The 18,818-nt window shown below is 38.7% G+C and overlaps 1 protein-coding gene across 1 annotated transcript in view; it reads left to right on the forward strand.

Moving 5' to 3' along the window:
- Window positions 1-18,818, forward strand: part of SH3YL1 (SH3 and SYLF domain containing 1) — a 38,791-nt gene that overhangs the window by 8,183 nt on the left and 11,790 nt on the right. The window contains exons 2-8 of the mRNA XM_026517894.4: window positions 6,128-6,238; window positions 8,914-9,027; window positions 11,015-11,079; window positions 13,975-14,087; window positions 14,981-15,109; window positions 16,700-16,868; window positions 17,532-17,610. Coding sequence (XP_026373679.1) covers window positions 6,128-6,238; window positions 8,914-9,027; window positions 11,015-11,079; window positions 13,975-14,087; window positions 14,981-15,109; window positions 16,700-16,868; window positions 17,532-17,610 — 780 coding nt within the window. The remainder of the gene's footprint in view (window positions 1-6,127; window positions 6,239-8,913; window positions 9,028-11,014; window positions 11,080-13,974; window positions 14,088-14,980; window positions 15,110-16,699; window positions 16,869-17,531; window positions 17,611-18,818) is intronic.

Raw genomic sequence — 18,818 nt, forward strand, 5'->3', positions numbered from 1 at the left:
TAGACAGCAACAGAAATTGAGAATCTCATCTAGTTATAATGCAAATTACAGTCAATGCATGTACCTTGTGAGCAGACAAATTTGTGTTAGCTTTGCAGGTGTGCTCGGGTTTGCTGACTCACACCTCCTCTCCCTCAGCAGCCAAAATGGAAACGAAGCCACTCCTATCTCAGTGTATGCTCACCAAACATGGCTTTTATTTTTTTTAATATTTTATTTATTTATTTGACAGAGAGAGAGACAGGCAGCGAGAGAGGGAACACAAGCAGGGGGAGTGGGAGAGGAAGAAGCAGGCTCCCAGCGGAGCCTCATCATGACCTGAGCCAAAGGCAGATGCTTAACGACTGAGCCACCCAGGCGCCCCCAAACATGGCTTTTAAAATCTATCAATTGTACCAATACCGTACTGGAAATTTGGAAAATTGGAAATGCCCCTCGCCATATATTTATTTTCTAGATCTTAGGGAATACCAAAAAACAATTGTATGTCATTAGTGTGTCACCTGGAATCATGGCTAAAAACTAACTCCATAAAATGTATTTTAAAGGCCCAAATGTCTTTATAACCATGGAAATTGGAATTTTTCTAGTTTTTTCTGAGACCCTCTAAATCCAAACTGTATAATCAAAGCCTTAATAATAGGACAAATTCAAAGGTTACTAGTAAATTGACATAATTTTGAATGGTTGTCTTACGATTCTTTCCCTATAGAAAAATTACGTGCTTTTGAAAACTTTTTTGTGTTCATCTCTGTACTTAAAAGAAACCATTGCCCGTAAAAGGAGCAATACCAAAAGAGTATGAGGCTTTCAGTCTCTCAATACCGTCATCAAGATGGGATAGTTCCATTTTTAAATAAGTATATGACTGAGAAGATGAGGAGTAACTTTACATTAGCTCCTAGAAATTCAAATTCCAGAAGTAGCTATGTTAGACAGATGCAGACCGTAACAATTAAATATTTAATGTGCAGCCTCTCACCACATCCCTGGCCTTTGAATTTTGTTGGTGCCTATTTGCGCGTATGTGTGCAGGACAGGGGGAGGCCGTGTGTGCACAGGAATGTGGAAAAGGTAAACATACAGTTTTTACTTTTCCACGCCTCTTCGTGCAACAAATGTTGCTGGCCCAGAGAGGTCAGATTTGAAATGATAGACACCCTATGGAGTCATTATCCATTATGCACATTTTTACAGCAGTGGTATAAGGGGCCACTAATTTATTAAATATTTCATCACCTAATATTCAGCTTATGCTGAACAATCTTAGTGATATAATATTTCAGACACACAAGGGACTATTGAGGATAACATAACATATGTGCACGTTATGTTAGCCTAAGGAAGAAAAGTGCAAACATCAAGTAGGCCCCCTAGAGAAGCCTTCCCCAAGACCACCCCACCCCCAAATCAAGTCTCATTATACTTTTATTATATATATTTATTTTTATATATAATTTTTACACATAAATATTATGTGTATTCTATTATAAATAAATTTTATATTTTATGCATAAATCTTATATAAAAATATATATATTTATTTTTGCTCATGCCTTGAAACAGTGTCGTGAGCTTATGATACTCCACATATCTTTATGCAGCTGGTTTTCCCTTTCTGTGTTATTCCCATTTTCCCACGTTGATGCATGGGTCTCTAATTTGTTTGAAGTTCTGTATAGAATACAGTTTTAATGCTACACCAAGCTATTTATTCATCCTCTTCTTGAGGAAAATTTGTTTCCTTTTTTGAGTGTGTGCCACAGAATTTTCCTCTTCTGTGAATTAACTAATTGAACACTTTGCCCAGTTTTCTGTTGTGCTACTTGTATTTTTATTGATTTTTGAAGATCTCTCTGTATTCTGGACCCTGTATCTCTGCCGTTTATACGTATGACAAGTATCTTCCAGTCTGTCACTTATATATATATATATTTTTTAAAGATTTTATTTATTTATTGGACAGAGAGAGACACAGCAAGAGAGGGAACACAAGCAGGGGGAGTGCGAGAGGGAGAAGCAGGCTTCCCACCGAGCAGGGAGCCTGACACGGGGCTTGATCCCAGGACCCTGAGATCATGACCTGAGCCAAAGGCAGACATTTAACGGCTGAGCCATCCAGGCGCCCCTGTCACTTATATTTTTATTTTCAAATGTATGTTGACCCAACTTTGTCGTGACTTTAATGTAGCTGAATATAGCTGTGGCTTCCCGTTGTTGTTGTGCACTGTCTGGGGCATTCCTCCATTGCCCAAATAATAAAGATATTTTCTATTACTTTTATTCTAAAAGTACTAAATTTTGCCTTTAGTATTAAGGAGATCAGTTATTGAAATTTTTTGTGTATGATGTGATATTATAATCTCATTTTGTTTTTATTTGAATGACCGGTTGTCCCAGAATAATTTATTAAACTACCATGTCATCTCTGTCATATATATTTAAATATGCAAGTATATATATGAATATATTTTTCTTGCTTCTGTCATGAAGGTGACATTTTTAATTAAGTACTGTGGATTATTCAATAAATTGTGTTGTGTATATTAAAAATACTAGGTTCTTCATATCCTATACCAATATAAGTCTGAGGTTGGCCAAATATTTAATGTAAAATGTAAGCTCTAGAAGAGAATATAGAGTAATGGCTGTATTAGTTTTGTTTTTGTTTTTTTTAATCAAGGCCTTTAGTCACAGTAATAGAAAGATGAAAACAGTAGAAAGCCCAGAGAAATGTTGCCATATAAATAAAAACAAACGCTGAAAAACTATAAATAATTTTTTAAAAAGCAAGCAGAGACATAGACTTGCAACATGATTAGAATTATAGACAAGAGGAGTACGGCACCAGAGAAGCAGTCCAAGAATGTGAAGCAGAAATACGCAGAACAGGAAATGCAATCAAGCAAAAGAAAAATTCACTAGTCTTCAGATAAATTCAAATAAAATTTGTCATCCTGTTTTTCTGATGTACAGACTTCCCCAATGTCGCCTTAACAGTGGAATTTTTTATGGTAATACCCAGTGGTTCTAAACGTGGGTAGTATTTTGGGGTGCCTGGGTGGCTCAGTTTAACTTGGGTAGTGTTTTTAGAAGACAATTTGGTAATGTAATAAAAAGCTAACAAATTTTGGGTCTTTTTGATTCATCAATTCCAACTCTTAAGACTCTATCCGAAGATGATTGCCAGCCAGCAGTGGTATCTATGAAAGCTGAAAATGGAAATAATCTACCTATGTAGCAATAGGGATCATTTGAAGCAGACACTAAAATGCAGACCGTAGTACTGGTGGATATTACCAGTAGGGGTGGTTTTTTCCTTCAATATTTGCATATATATACATTTTCCTTTTTGTTTACAGTATGCTTATGCCATAATTTCTGATCATTTAAAAATAGAGATTTTTTTGTCATACTTGGGCCTTTTGTATTAAGAATTTGAAAAGTAATTCTCACATAATATCTGGTCCTTTTATGGTTTGTTTTTTGGCATTTCAAATCGTTGATGAATTTGGAGTTTATCCCCATGTAACAAGCAGGGGATAAACGTTTTCCCCCAAAAGATCACTATTTATTGTGTAATACACCTTTTGTACAATGATTTAAGGTGCTATCTTTATTATATACTAAATTATTTTATAGGAGTCAGTTTCTGAATTTTCCATTTTGTAAAGTTGAATTTTCTGCCTATATTTGTATCTATTATAAATTGTGGAGCCTTTATAATATGTTGCAGCTTCTGGCAGAGCACTTGTCCCCCCTCATTACTATTCTTTTACATACTTTTTCCCTCTATTTTATTTATTTATTTTTAAAGATTTTATTTATTTATTTGACAGAGAGAGACAACTAGTGAGAGAGGGAACACAAGCAGGGGGAGTGGGAGAGGAAGAAGCAGGCTCCCAGCGGAAGAGCCTGATGTGGGGCTCGATCCCAGAACGCCGGGATCACGCCCTGAGACGAAGGCAGACGCTTAACGACTGCGCCACCCAGGCGCCCCTCCCTCTATTTTCTTGCTTGTTTATTTTCCATGTGAACTTGTGAGTCATTTCATTTAATTAGAGATACTTGTAAAACTTAAAAGAGAAGATGACCTTGATTCCATTAAGACAAAAGTAGAAAATCCATCATAAGGGGTGCCTGGGTGGCTCAGTCAGTTAAGCGTCTGCCTTCCGTTCAGGTCATGATCTCAGGGTCCTGGGATCAAGGCCCGAGTGGGGATCCTTGCTCAGTGGGGACCCTGCTTCTCCCTCTTCCTCTGCCCCTCCCCCTGCTTGTGTGCTCACACGCTCTCTCTCTCTGTCAAATAAATGGATGAAATCTTAAAAAAAAGAAAAAGAAACCATCATAAGAAAATTCAGAAGACAAATGACAGTGTATCAATATTTGTGACTTATATTCTAGAAAAAGGTTAATTCCCTTACTTTATAAATGAATAAGAAACAGAGAAATACCCCCCTTATAGAAAATATGAGAGATTTGACAAGAATGGAAAGATATTTTACATTACTCAACAAATAAAAGCACACTGAGAAGTTCATGACAAAAAAGACTTACTGCCACTTACTGTAAACCCGTAGAAACTGAGCAAAATACAGCGAGGATCTGCTTTCACATGTTGGATGCCGGCTGAGTGTGTCTCGGGCCCCAGGGAGGAGGGAGAAGTGAGGTGAAGCCCATGCCTGCCCGTTTTCCTGCCCGAAGTCACCTTCCAGGGGCAGCTCTCGCTGCATGAAAGAGACCACAGGCTTTGGGGAGCCCAGTGAAACTGGAACCTACAAAGCAGGTCCCGGAAGAGAGGGGCTCAAGAAATGTGCAAGGGGACCCCACGAATCCCTGGCCGCATACCAAACCCCGTGTGTATGGGTGGGACTTCCAAGGTGGAGCTACCAGGAAGCCATGAGGTGAACGGTCTTCCATTCAGTGAGGGTTGAGGGGAAGCAGTTCCCACCATCCAAACGGGAGAGAGCTCATTAAAACCCAAGGACGCTGGGAGAGAACCCAAAGAGTCACACCATAATGGTAGGGCTCACGTCAAAAATACTTTACAGGCACCCAAGCTAAACACAAAAGCAGGCCTTGGAAAGACTGAGGTGACAAGCAAGTAACTCCCCACAGTGCCTGCCACCAAGGGCATCAACCCGAAAGAAGAAACACAATCTAGACACTCCGTGGGGCAAAATTCACCATCTCTAGCAACCATTAAATCTTACTAGAAATGGGTAGAAACAGGAAAATCTAACCCATAACTAGGAGAAAAATCTGTCAAAAACAGATCCTGAAAGGCCGGAGATGATGCAATTATCAGTCAAGGATAAAGCACCTTTTCAAATATGCTCCAGTATTTAAAGAATAACATAAATCTACTGAGGACAGAAATGGGAAGAACCAAAATAAATGGAACTTTCGGAGCTGAAAACATCATCTTTGAAATGAAAAATGCATCTGATGGCCTAAACCACAGACTTGACATTGAAGCCTCTTGATCTCTTTGACTCTCAGGATTCCTTTTTCCTGTGAGAAAGGGACGATCCGTCCCCACACACTTCAGGTCTGGGAGGGTTATCTGTGCATTCGTGGGGTCACACTCGTGCTTGTATGACTAGAGGACACCCAAGCAAGACAAACACATGGAGTAATCACTCCGTTCCGAGTCTCTTAGAATTTCACTAATAAGGACAATCCATACAGACAGTTCAATATTTTGACAAAAATACCTAGATATAGTACATTTTATATTTTTATTATAGACCATTGTAAGTTACATCTTTTGTTAATTCTTTAAATTTTAAAGTTTTTTAATTAGTATTGAGGCGAGTTAAGAATTACAGAGAGCAGATGCATAATTGGGAGATTGGACCAGATTTTGTTTAAGGTCTTTCAATCCCAGGATATTATAATTTCTGGGATTTTGAGAGTTTAGTGTTTCCCAATCTCAGAATGAATTTAATTTATCAGGAAAATAGAGATGAGACAATAATTTGAGGATTTACAGTTCATTTCTTTTGTCTAGAAGGATACAATTGGTTAGTGCTCAATTTTGCATGAGAAAAAAATGAAAGTATAATAAATTTCTAACTCCTATTTACTAGATTTTTTCATTGAAATCTTTTTTTTGATCTTTCAGTGAATAACCCTATACCTTCCAATTTGAAATCAGAAGCAAAAAAGGCTGCTAAAATTCTAAGAGAATTCACGGAAATAACTTCCAGAAATGGACCTGATAAGATCATTCCTGGTAAATAAAATATGTACCTCTCATTTCTAAATTTGTTTTGTTGTCTAAGTTACTTGGTGCACTCCGAGACCTCAGGCAGAGGACCCCCTAAGAGCAGCAAGCCCTCAGAGCACCATTTTCCTCCCGGCTGATCTCCCAGCCGGTCTCCTGGGGCCCCCTCGCCTCCCTTTGCCTCTACCTTTTGTGGAGGCTCCCTTTCCTGCTTCCCCTTCCTAGTGCGCCCTTGGCTTTCCCCGAACTCACCTATCATGGTCCTCAGTTCCTGAGGCCTTTAGAAGCTTATCTTGCAAAATCACTAGCTAATCTCATAAACCAATTTTCATTTTGGGTTTTCTTTTTTGAGGTAAGATATTTACTTTTTATAGTGGTTGAAGAAGGCATTAATCAATAATTCCTAACCAAGCTGTGTGTCATAGTCCTTGGGTCATTAAAATATAGTGCTTAAACCGCCCCCTCCCCCCCAAAATGTGCCGAATCAGACCCTGGGATCAGAGTGGCTGGGACTGTTTCTCATGGGATTCTAGCTAATGCAAGGTGGACCACAGAAGACCTGAGTCTAGGGATGGGCTTTTGGAAGCACTACCTGTTCTGCCACTCCCCGTTATTTCTAGGAGGTGGTTCAAGGAGTACTCCTCTTTGCCAAAGATTCATATGCAAATTAGCTTGGGTGCTGCTGTGGTCTTAATTAATCATGGGCGTGGGGAACTGATCCTGCATTACAAAAACTAGTTTAACTTCTTTTTTAAAAACTAGTTTAATTTCTTAAGCCAGTTTTTTAAGTTATTTAGCAGAACTTTAAATGTTAAAAAAATTTAATCTGTTGTTATAATAATAATTATTATTGTTATTATTATTATTATTATTATTATTATTATTATTATTTTGTCCAGCCACTACTCCCATCGAGAAAACAGTGCTTCATGGAGCCTTGCTACTCCAAGTGCAGACTGGACCAGCAGCTGGCATCACCTGGGGGCTTGTTAGAAATGCAGGACCTCAAGCCTCCACTGAGGCCTAGGGAGTCTGAATCTGCATTTTTCACAAACTCTCCAGTGATCTGTATGCACATACCAGTTTGATAAGTACTGTTTTAAGACTTGAAGAAAATTCAACCAGAAAAACTGAATTTTCAATAGCAATATTCTGAAGCAGGAGGTAGAAGGAATTTCCTGATACATATCAGCATCTGTGTACACAGCCTGCTAGCCCAGTTTATGGATAAATTCTATTTCCTGACATGGAAACATCTCAGTATGGATCATTTCTCATGGATTTTGTGCAGTAAAATTCCATCAGGGAATCTGTAATCAGTGCATCTATATCATAAGTGAAAGGCTAATTCACAAATTATTTAGGCATTATTGGTATTTTAGTGTCTCCAAATTTGTGTGGAAAATCTATAAAAACAAACCTGACATTTAAAATATGTTCATCTCCTTTTGTTCTATCTGAATAGAGGCAATCCTGACCACACGCGCGTTGAGAGTGGAGTGTGAGGTAGTAGGGGAAGACGTTCTGCCCAAACGTGGTCGTATAAATAAACCTACGTGATATACAATTAGCTTTCAACCTCATCACAATATGCTTACAACCATTTAAAATACAAAATGAGGGGCGCCTGGGTGGCACAGTGGTCTAAGAGCCCACCCTCGTGTCCTGTGCATTGTTCACTACGAGTAACTCCACACGTCTGCACGCAACTGCCTGCTCTCAGATGAGTTCTCTCCCAGAGCCTGTTGTTAATTAAAATTTTGAAGTGGTGTGCATAATTATATTAGAAATTTAGTGTTTTTCTAGGGATTCCCACAAAACCATTTGTATGTATTTGAGTATGGTGTCTGGTTTGACTTTCTTGATGGAATATTTGACTAAAGACAATAAATCAGACCATCTTAAAAGTGATGTCGGGGACCAAGTGTAACTTCCGATGTTCGAGCTTCCCTTGTTATTTGAAAGATGTACTGTTTGTGAAAAGGGAGGTGCAGTGTTTGGGGGGTACATATATTAATAACTCATTTTATGTAATGAACTTCCCTGAAATGTGAATAAACCAATATCGTATAAATTAAATTATATTCTCAGTACACTAGTAGTTATGTGTTACTTGAATACTTGAATGGTCATTTTATAAAGTTAAAAATCCTTTAAAGTGGCAAAATCACTTGGTTTTTCTGTATTTGAATCTAATTTTCATATTCGTGAAAGGTGAACTAACCCTAGGGCTTTAAGACCAAAGCTCTGCTGTTTTCGGGATGACGGTCTTTTTGTCAGCTTTCTCTTTAGTACTTAGTTCTGTATGGATCTTAATTCAATAACTCGTTTTTATGAGTTATATTCTCAGTTCATTGAAATTTCCAAATTATTTCTCCTGCTAGTAGATGTCAATAAAAAAAAAATCTCACCCACGTATCTCCTTTGCTATAGCAGTTGCAGGGAGTTTTGAGCCCTCAATGTGTTGTGGGCAGCATTGGAAACACGCCCCAAAGACAGGTGGCGTGGAGGGCGTGGCCCGCGGCTACGGCAGTGTGTTCGGCTTATACGTGCCGTTGAGGCTGGTACTGAGAACCCGGGATCCTGCCCTGCAGAGTTTTGTGTGCGTTCAATCTGCTAAACTTGCCCATCTGTTCAGGCAAGTCCACCAAAAATGCTCACCTGCCCGTGTCTTCATTTTACAGCCCACGTAATTGCTAAAGCCAAGGGCCTTGCGATTCTGTCTGTGATAAAAGCTGGATTTCTGGTAACTGCTAGAGGAGGCAGTGGGGTCGTGCTGGCACGTCTTCCAGATGGAAGTAAGTTGATTATTTTCGTTTTGGACACATTTGGCAGGGAACATGATAGGTTTCCTCATGCCCCTAACGTTGTCATCCTGGAATGTGCACTCTGGATGTCCCGTCAACAAGGACAGCGAGCGTTCCCGTTTCTCCTCCTCTTAGCTTGTTAGACAAGACTCGGGGCAGTGATCTGGCTCTGTCGTATGCACATCTTGGAATTCTTCCATGGAGCAAATATTGAACATGACAATATTTGCATTTCTGATGTTAAATATAAATCTTATCTTTCAGCTTCGTGGTATAAATTTTCTTTTGTTACATGGAAGTTGGTAAGAAACTCAGAAGCATCTGCAATCTTTCTACTGTTCCCGTAGAAAACCATAAAAACTAAAATTTTTCTTTAAAGCCCATACCCAAGGTCAACACAATTTGGTTTTACTTTCTGGGGTGAAATCTAATACTTGATTTTTCAAAGATGAAAACAAAATATATTTCCCTTAATTCCCAATATTTAACCAACATTTATAGTAATATTTGAAATGTATGTAGATGTGTCATAACCAACCAATTGGTGTAAAAAAATACCAATTTAACACCTCAGCTCACTCATATAATTGAACGTATTTCTCTCTTAATAGATGTTTTTTAGTGTAGATAATTTCATTTTGTTCTGAAAGAGAACATAAAACAATGACAATAGATACATCTGGGTGTTTGTGGGACACATGGCCACGGAACCTCAGTGGTCAGGTCCACTGTGTCCTGTGATGTGTCCCCACAGTAAATTAGAGCCTCTCCCTGAAGGTGTGGCTCAGCATTTCGTGGTTCAGTCTTTGCCTATGAAATGAAAACAGCACAGTTCTCTTCTCAAGCACTACCCACATTTTCCTGAGCAGACTTCCAGCAGCACAACCAGACGAAGCAGAGGCACATTCAAAGGCCCGTCAGTGTCTGTGAGGAGTGCCCCACGGTGGCTGATCCAGAGGCTGTCTGCAAAGGTGGAGGCCTCACAACGCCTGGGGTCTCTCAGAACCTTGGGGGGACATTTCTACTGGGCCGAATACCTACATTTCTCTCTCCCATCTTCCTGAGTGTCAGCCGCTCAGTCTGCAGAGGGTAATTGCCCAAATGAATCAGCAAACTCCCCAGATCCTGGCCAGATGGGCAGTCTTCAAACAGGGACAGTTCCTAACATAGGAAATGGAAAACAACTTTGGGATTATATGACACTAATTTCTGTAATCAAAACTCTCCTAAGCCTGGGTGGATTAGTTCTGAATATATTCAAGCAATATCCTGTTATCTAGAACACAAAATTAGCTTTAGGAAGCTAATAAGCATTCAGAAAGTACTTTATCTATACTATCCCGCCCTCCCCCATAAAATTTATTTTTTTCCTAATTCAAATGGAATTATTGTACTTAGTTTTCAAACATAAGGAAATTTATCTTGTTAAAATCTTAGTAATCTTGAATTTATAACCTATTTCTTGTTCTTCTAGGCACAAAAAGACCAGTTTTTGCTTTCAGATTTACAATAGAAACAGTTTATTATCATGTTACCCCTTAGAAGTGATTATAATAAACTTTTTTTTAACCCTTTTGCTCTCTTATATCTATGATGAGATTCTAACTAAAAACTCGAATTATACAGCTCAATTATTTTGTGAAACATTATATAAATATTGAGAGTTGAAATGATCAAATGCTGTGTGTGTTTAGTAGGTAAGGACTCAATAGTTTGATATATTATACACGTTTATAGAGAAAGATTAGGGGCATGGATTTGTGAGTCTGTGAGCCTCGATATCTAATTCCTTTCAAACATTTTTAACTTAAAAATTATATAAACTTATTAACGAATATTAAAAACACAGGGGGAAATGCCAAAGTCTTGTTATTTTTAAAAGAAACATTATTCATTCTCAGTGTAGCATTTTTCCTTCCCATATGTGTGTGCTAAGGGGTTTAATGTTAAGGTAACATTTGTTTCTTATTTTTATTAGAATGGTCTGCACCTTCAGCCATTGGGATAGCTGGGGTTGGTGGAGGATTTGAAATAGGAATTGAGGTAAGTGTGTAAACATACAATTGCCATTTTCTCTAAAAGCAGCTGAAACTTTACTCCATAGAACTTGAGAGACCAGCTACTGTCCTTATTTCACCACCAACGAAATATATTTTATTCCACATATTTCATTTTCTGGATAGATCCCCACCTACAACTATCTGATGTTTACCAGTGTTCTTTCATTGAGAGTAAAATTTTGCTCATTCACCCTTTGCTCTCTTTCTATCTTTGGCACATCTGTAGAACAAATATGCCTCAAATCGGACGGACTGTCCTTGGCCACGTATGGCTTGCTGATTGCAAAGCTGCTTATCTCCACAGTGGGCTTTGAATAAACCAGAGCTCAGATCCTGGGCATACCTGGCTTAACACAGTGTATCTTCACGTGTGGCAACACCCAGTTGTGTTACATCCCATCTTCAAATTACTTCAAATGCTGACTTTGCATTGTTTCATTTTGTAACTTTGCTTCTAATGACTATGGCCTCTGGGGTGGGCTCCTGGCTACACTACCCTATACCTGTTTGCTGAGGTCTGTTACTCAGGGTGACCAGGGGTTAACATTCCTCTCCGAGCTTTTCCTGCAGAGTAGTTGTGCTTTCTTCATTCTTTTGTGTAAGAATTGAATTTTAATACAGAACTGACGTCTTATTTATACTTACATCTCATTGCAAACTTCTTAGAAAACCTTATCAAATTTTCAAAAGTCTGTCTTATACTGTTTCTTTGCTCTATTGCTCCTGTTTTCTCTCAGGGAATCTGTTTTGCTTTTACTCTAAGGTGCATAAACAAATCTAGAGCTGCTGGCCCCTGTCCTGCTCCTTAAATCGTGCAGAGCTTTGACCTGGTTCTCTCATTAGCAATATCACCAAAGAACACAGGATTATTTTACTCTTATTTCAGAGAGAACTGAATTGAGATGAGACAGAAATTAAAGGATTACTTTTTTCTTTAATTGACTCTTAGGGTTTTACCTTACTTAATTCTACTAAGAAGTACCAAGCAGAAGGGGACAATATCAGTGAGGTATTTACATGGTCATGGCAGGGGATTTATACTTCCTGCATGTGTTTATACCAAGCATCATGCAAAGCAATTTTATGTATATTACCTAAAAATGTATATAAGATAGAGCTCATACAATCACTGGCAAAATTACTTAATTTTGCATAAAAATGCTAAGTAATTCTGTATTATTCAACACCACAATCTTCAGAAATTGTCCATATTTAAAATGGAAATAACAGGGGCGCCTGGGTGGCGCAGTCGTTAAGCGTCTGCCTTTGGCTCAGGGCGTGATCCCAGAGTCCTGGGATCGAGCCCCACATCAGGCTCCTCCGCTGGGAGCCTGCTTCTTCCTCTCCCACTCCCCCTGCTTGTGCTCCCTCTCTCACTGGCTGTCTCTGTCAAATAAATAAATAAAATCTTTAAAAAAATAAAATAAAATAAAATGGAAATAACAGTTGATATGAGTCAAGGTAAAGTATTTCATATGGGTCAATTAGCTGATAAATTTAGTTTGTCCTATGGAACTTAAGTGCATTTTTTTCATAAAATGATTCAAATTAAACATTTTTTAAAGAATCTAGTTGTATCAGGATCTACATTAGGTCTTTTCAAGTGCAATCTCTTTTGGTCATAAGTATTCTGTGGGTCAAATGAAAACATTGATTTTAAAACACTCATAAAACATTAAAGAACTAAATAAATTAAGTAATCTTTTAAACATCAGTCTGCTTGCATATTTTATTGAGTTGTGGTAAATATGCCAGGCTTTACAAATGATTTCACTTAGTCCTTTAACCAACCTTATATGTATGTTGTGCACGTATACACATGTATGCAGAGTCTACTTACAAATGTGGCCCCTATTATTACACCCACCTTAAAACAGAGAAACAAGCCAAGGTTTCAAACAGCTCAATTGTTTGCCCAAGATCACACAATATGCTAGAAGCAGAAGTAGAATTTTTGGCCCAAATTCTTAGCATCAGTCAGTACACCCTCCCTTTTCGAGGTATGTGTGACACGCATCTTTGACCTTCAGAGAGATGAGTGAGGTGGGTCCTATTTTTCAGATTTCACGTATGAAAAGATGAAAGATCCAAAAGGAGTCAGAATACCCCAGGTCACACCGCTCTCGAGGAGGGAGCTAGGCTGAAGCTCAGGCCTGTACCGCCGAGGGCTCTCCGTACTTCTGGGCTCTCACTGGGCTTGTGGACAGCAGTGGCCTTGTCCATGTTGGTCTTGAGCATTCTTCCCACATTCTAGTTTTTGCTTTTACTTAGAGAATTAACTCAGTAGGAGGCATTAACTAATTGTTAACTAGCTTCCTTCTGATATTTTGAATTTCTGTGCCTAAAAGGAAGTGGACAGTATGCACTTTATTAGTGGTAGACACATGGCCATGCCAGGGATTTCAGTGTGGAAATGTCATTGAGAACCCCGGATCTTATGCCCTTACTCCTGGTTGTACGGTCTTTAGCTTGGCTTTCTTGACATGTTTAGCTTAAGGCAGTACTTGTAATCTTTCTGGCCTACCTCTGTTGGATCTATTCTGGCTAGCACTGTGACAGTCCACTTAACCTCGCTAGACCTCTGTCACTGCCTACATTACAAGCTTGTTGAGAAGACTGGGGGGTATGCACAGAGCCCCACAGTATATGCTTGGTGCATAGTGAATGCTCAGAGGTGTTTGTTGTACTTACCTGTGCAAATATCCGTTGCTTACATCCTCAGCTCAAAATAAAAATGATTCTTCTCTCATATTCTTTCACTGTCTACACTGAAATTCTTGCTACATTATATGGTATGTATTTGAGTTTTAATCAGCATATATTTTAAATGACATTTATACATAATTATGTTTAAATAAATGGATCTCTTCATTTTCAGGTATCAGATTTGGTAATAATTTTGAATTATGACAGAGCAGTAGAAGCTTTTGCAAAAGGTGGTAACCTGACACTTGGAGGGAATTTTACTGTGGCAGTTGGGCCCCTGGGAAGGTGAGTCCTGTAAAGTACTTTCTGAACAGCTGTTGGATAGTAATGGTTTAAAAATTATACACAGTTTTGCAACAAGAGGAAGCTTGAATTGAAATGAAACTGATTTATGATTTATATATGTCCCAGAAGGTTTAGGTTGTTTGGAAATAAGAAATTTATAAAGCACAGCCAGTGTGAAAAATGAGAAAATTTGAAGCTGGAACACACAAAAAGAAACTAAACACTTCCGAAATGTAGGCCATTGTATCTACTGGGATGGAACATAAAATTTACCTTTAAGCTCTGAAGGAGCCAAGTCCAATTGAATTAACTGATAAAGGGCAGCATCGATCATGAAAGAAAAAAGATTTTCTTCAAACTCAATTATGGAAAATTTGAAATACAAGTGCTTCACTAGAGTGTTGTTCACAGTATGTATAGTACATTTTACGTCCCTGTTACAAACAACTATTTTTGGGTCATTTGAACAACGTAGAAATACTGAAAACTCAGACCATACAATCATCCAAAAAGGTTTCTAAAGTCCATGGAAATACTCAGTGTAAAAAGAACCCATAGTCTTTAGTACTCCTAAAAGGTACATTCCTGTTTTAAGAAAGGAAGACAAAGTTGGTAAGCATCAGCTTTCCATGAATTCAGTGCAATGTGGTCCTTTGTATTATCACACCCTTTTATAACGGTTTTAAATAACGGGTCCTTCCCCGTGCCCTGTCCTTGCTCTAGACCACTCTCCACGCAACTAGCTCAGGCCAACAGGAAGTAAAACATAAAAACAAGTGAAGTCAGTATGGGACAAGATCACTCTTTTGAGTGAGAAGTGCAGTGCTGCTCAAATAGTCATCCTAGGGCCCATCCTCTCATGGTTCCATGATGCAAAATCTTCTATTCTGCAGGAATTTAGAAGGAAATGTTGCCCTAAGAAGTTCTGCTGCTGTCTTTACATACTGCAAATCAAGAGGACTCTTTGCTGGCATATCTTTAGAAGGCAGCTGTTTGATTGAAAGGAAAGAAACTAATCGAAAGTAAGTGCAAGCCAAATAATTTTAATTGACTTCAGGAAAGTGGGATGAGAAAAATAATACCTTATAGATTCATATAGCTGTTCAGAGTTTATAGAGTAACCCTGTATCTTCTTTTTTAACACAGCATTTGACTCTAACTTTTATTTCTTTATTTAAAGATTCAATATAAAGTAATAAGTACTTAGAGAAAATCTAGAAAACAAAAAAAAATTACAAGAAAAATAAAGCATTCTACCCCTTTAAGATTAACACTATTCACATTTTGCTTCATTGCCTTACGATGTTTTCCTAAGCATAATTCCCCTTGTTTTGCCACATATGATTGAAATCATAACAGATCCAATTATAAATCCTTTTTCTCCACTTAGCGTTATAAGACTCTTGAGTATGAGCTAATGGCTACATAATATTCTGTTAGTTGGCTGTATCATTAAGTGTTTTTCAAACATCTGTAAAGGTACATAACAGTTACAACTTGTAGGTCAATCAAAATATTCCTATTATGAGAGGTTGTCTATTATTACACTCTGACTTTGTCTTTCTTCCATAAAATAGAGACAAATTTTGATTTTTTAAAAAAGGGATTTAGAAGTACTTTAACAGGTGAAGAAGAACTTCTACTTTAAACTGGCATCTGACTAGTTTTTCCCCAAACTGCTCTTCTAAATTTCCACTAAAATATGTCTGGCTGAAAGGCTGACTGACAGAGTAACTTCTTCCAGAACCTGGCAGATTCCCACTAGCTGTGAGCCTGGTGGGAGCTGGGAGTGCAGCGTGCTTCTGGCAGACACACACCCCTGCTCCTGAGGAGAACCTGTGCAGAGGTGACTGGGCCAGTTCACGCAAGAGCTCATTAGCACAGGTGACCATAGTGAAGGCAAGCCACAGCAACTAGAAAATAGAAGGAACAGGGAAAAAGAAATGTTTGCAGAGCTTTGCGTCTCATAGTCGAGAGAGATGTTCTTACCACTGGTTTTAGAATTAAAATGAAGAGTTCTTTTAGAAACTTCTGATTCTAGGCCTTTGGCAACCTTTCTCGTTGAAGTTCACATGAATCCTGAATAAACTAAAACAAATATACTTCTTATTCAGTTGCAGAGCTTCTAAATATGTAAGGCAAATCTTTATATAATTTTGATACAAATAAACATTTTAAAGAAATTACAAAGCCATATTTGTTATTACTTATTACGTATTACAAAGCACCATTTTTGTAAGAAACTTAAAAAATAAAAATCTATAAAAATGTATATGCTTCTAGGTATATTTGCATAAGTGCAGGTGTATTTGCACATATATGTTTATATATACGTTTGTATGTGTGGGTGTTTTATGTATATGTGATTTGCTTTTTATATTTTGGAGGAAGGATATGCATATCAGACTATTTATGGTGATTGGCTCTAGAGATGAGCTTGGGGGAATGAATTTAGGGATTTAACATGGGTTATGGTTTGTAGTTAGTGTTTGAGAAATAGTATATCTGAATTACTAGATGTGAGTAAATGCCTACACACAGTGTATGTCCTACTTTTAACTCTAGAAAAGACCTATGTCTGTAAATGCTCTTAATCTGATATTCCTTATTAGATTTTATTGTCAAGACATCCGAGCTTATGACATTTTATTTGGAGAAATACCACGGCCTGCTCAAGCAGAAGATCTTTATGAAATTCTTGATTCCTTTACTGAAAAGTACGAAAACGAAGGACAACGGATCAATGCAAGAAAAGCAGCGAGGGAACAGAGGAAGACTGCTGTAATGCTTGCTTTTTACGTTTCTCTCAGCCGTCCCGGGACATTTCTTTATATAGAATATTCTGTCCTTGATACCAGGTTCCCAATAACCACCAAACTTCCCTCATAATTTCACTTACATTAAGTTTTTGTGAAAATGTCATATAACTTTGACATGTCATCTGTACAGATTTCAAGGGGAAACATAGCTTGTTTTCCATAATTGCGTCTCTCCAAGGGTATGACTCTGTAATACTAAATAATGATGCTGACAATGGCGGCTAATACTGAGGCCCTGTAGCCTCAAGGCTTTTGTGCTCCGAGCTCCACAACACCCCTTTGGAGCTGAGTGATCCCCATGGTACAACGTGAAAACCGACGCACAAAGCCTCAGTTGTGACTGCCCTCCCAGGGACCGCTGAGCCGGTCACCGCGTGACTGAGGTGCCTGGATGAGGCAAGCTTCCGTTGCAGAAGACCATCCCCTTCGATCTCTGCCGATCTCTGCCCGTGGCATCCGTTTCCACTAAGTGTGGCCCGTGCAGTGCGCGTGCTCCTTTAGGGCGCTTTGCTCGTAGGTGCGTGGGATGAACCTGGCCACGTGTATTCACCGGAAGAAAAGAGCCTTATGTGCTCCAAGGTAAAAAAGTGTTTTAAAATTATGTGCATTTTTTTGCTCCTCCCAGGCTAAAGAATTACCCCCGAAACCATTGTCAAGACCACAGCAGTCGTCTGCACAAGTCCTGCCGAACTCTGACTCCCAAGGTAAATATTTTTGTTGCAATTCAAATACAATTATAATTAAGCAATTATTAAATATTATTGATAAGAAGTCAAGCTACATTGTTAAACTTTAGTGTAAAATAGAAGAACTAATGGGTGTTGAGAAAAATAAATGCTCAGCCTCTTCTAGATACAGAAGACAAATTGTCATTGCTATAATTTGTGAAAGCTTCTGTTCTCATTCAGAAGATGCTTTCTCCAATTTACAAGGAGATTTATCTTTAAAGTTTTTTCATTTATTTTATTTGTCATTTCTTCCAAAGACATTTATCATGCTGAATTGAAACGGGAACAAAATAAGCCTATTTTTCTTGTATACTCATGGATTTATATTCCGAATATTAAGTTTACCATATATTCTTGGGAGCTCAGGATTTCATAAGGTGGTTTTAAAATAGACCAAATTTATAAAGCACGAGATTTTGGCCTCTACCCCTCTTTCCATTGCACGTTTGTAGGACAGTCATTCTTGGAATCGTGCTTTCCAGGCACAGAGGGTAACAGTAAGTAGCAATATATTAAAGTAGGTGATGTTTCATATAATAATCCACTGTTATTCACGAGCACAGTGCTGGGGATTTTGAGAGTGTAGACACAAGTCCGACTTCTATCCTGTCTTTGAAGGACTGTCAATCTAGGAGGGGAGATACCGCATGTGGAAAAGTAACAGCCATTACTGTAAGGAAGCACATGATAGTTCTGGGAGGAGGAGTAGACATAGCGAAGTGCCCTAGAGGGCAGGGGGGTGGCCCCCTCCTTGGTGCCCTGTATCCCGCCGGCCCTCACCTGGGCGTGAAATCGGAGTCACGGCCCTCACACTGGCTCCCGGCTAGACCTCTAGCTTGCCTAAATGCACCCCCCGCCCTGCCCCGGGAAGTGCTCAGGAACTGGCCCTGTTCTTCTCCATGGCCCACACTTCCTGTAACTTGGTCTGCACCTTCCTCTCCGGGTGCCGCATTCTTCTTCCAAAAGAGCGGTCTCTTTCTGATTCATGTTCAGGTGATTCATTTGCATACACTCATATTTCCAGGGAGTAACAAATGTGGGCACCGGATCTATTTTTATTTTAAACCTGAGTGATTACATAAAATTGGACCTGTGTGTAAGTTTTAAAATACATATTTCTGAAGTGTCCTCACTAGGAAAATAGATATCTGTATGATGCATGTATAAAAATCTTATGTCGCTTC

This window comes from Ursus arctos, unplaced genomic scaffold (assembly GCF_023065955.2).
Source record: "Ursus arctos isolate Adak ecotype North America unplaced genomic scaffold, UrsArc2.0 scaffold_8, whole genome shotgun sequence".
NCBI lineage: Eukaryota > Metazoa > Chordata > Mammalia > Carnivora > Ursidae > Ursus > Ursus arctos.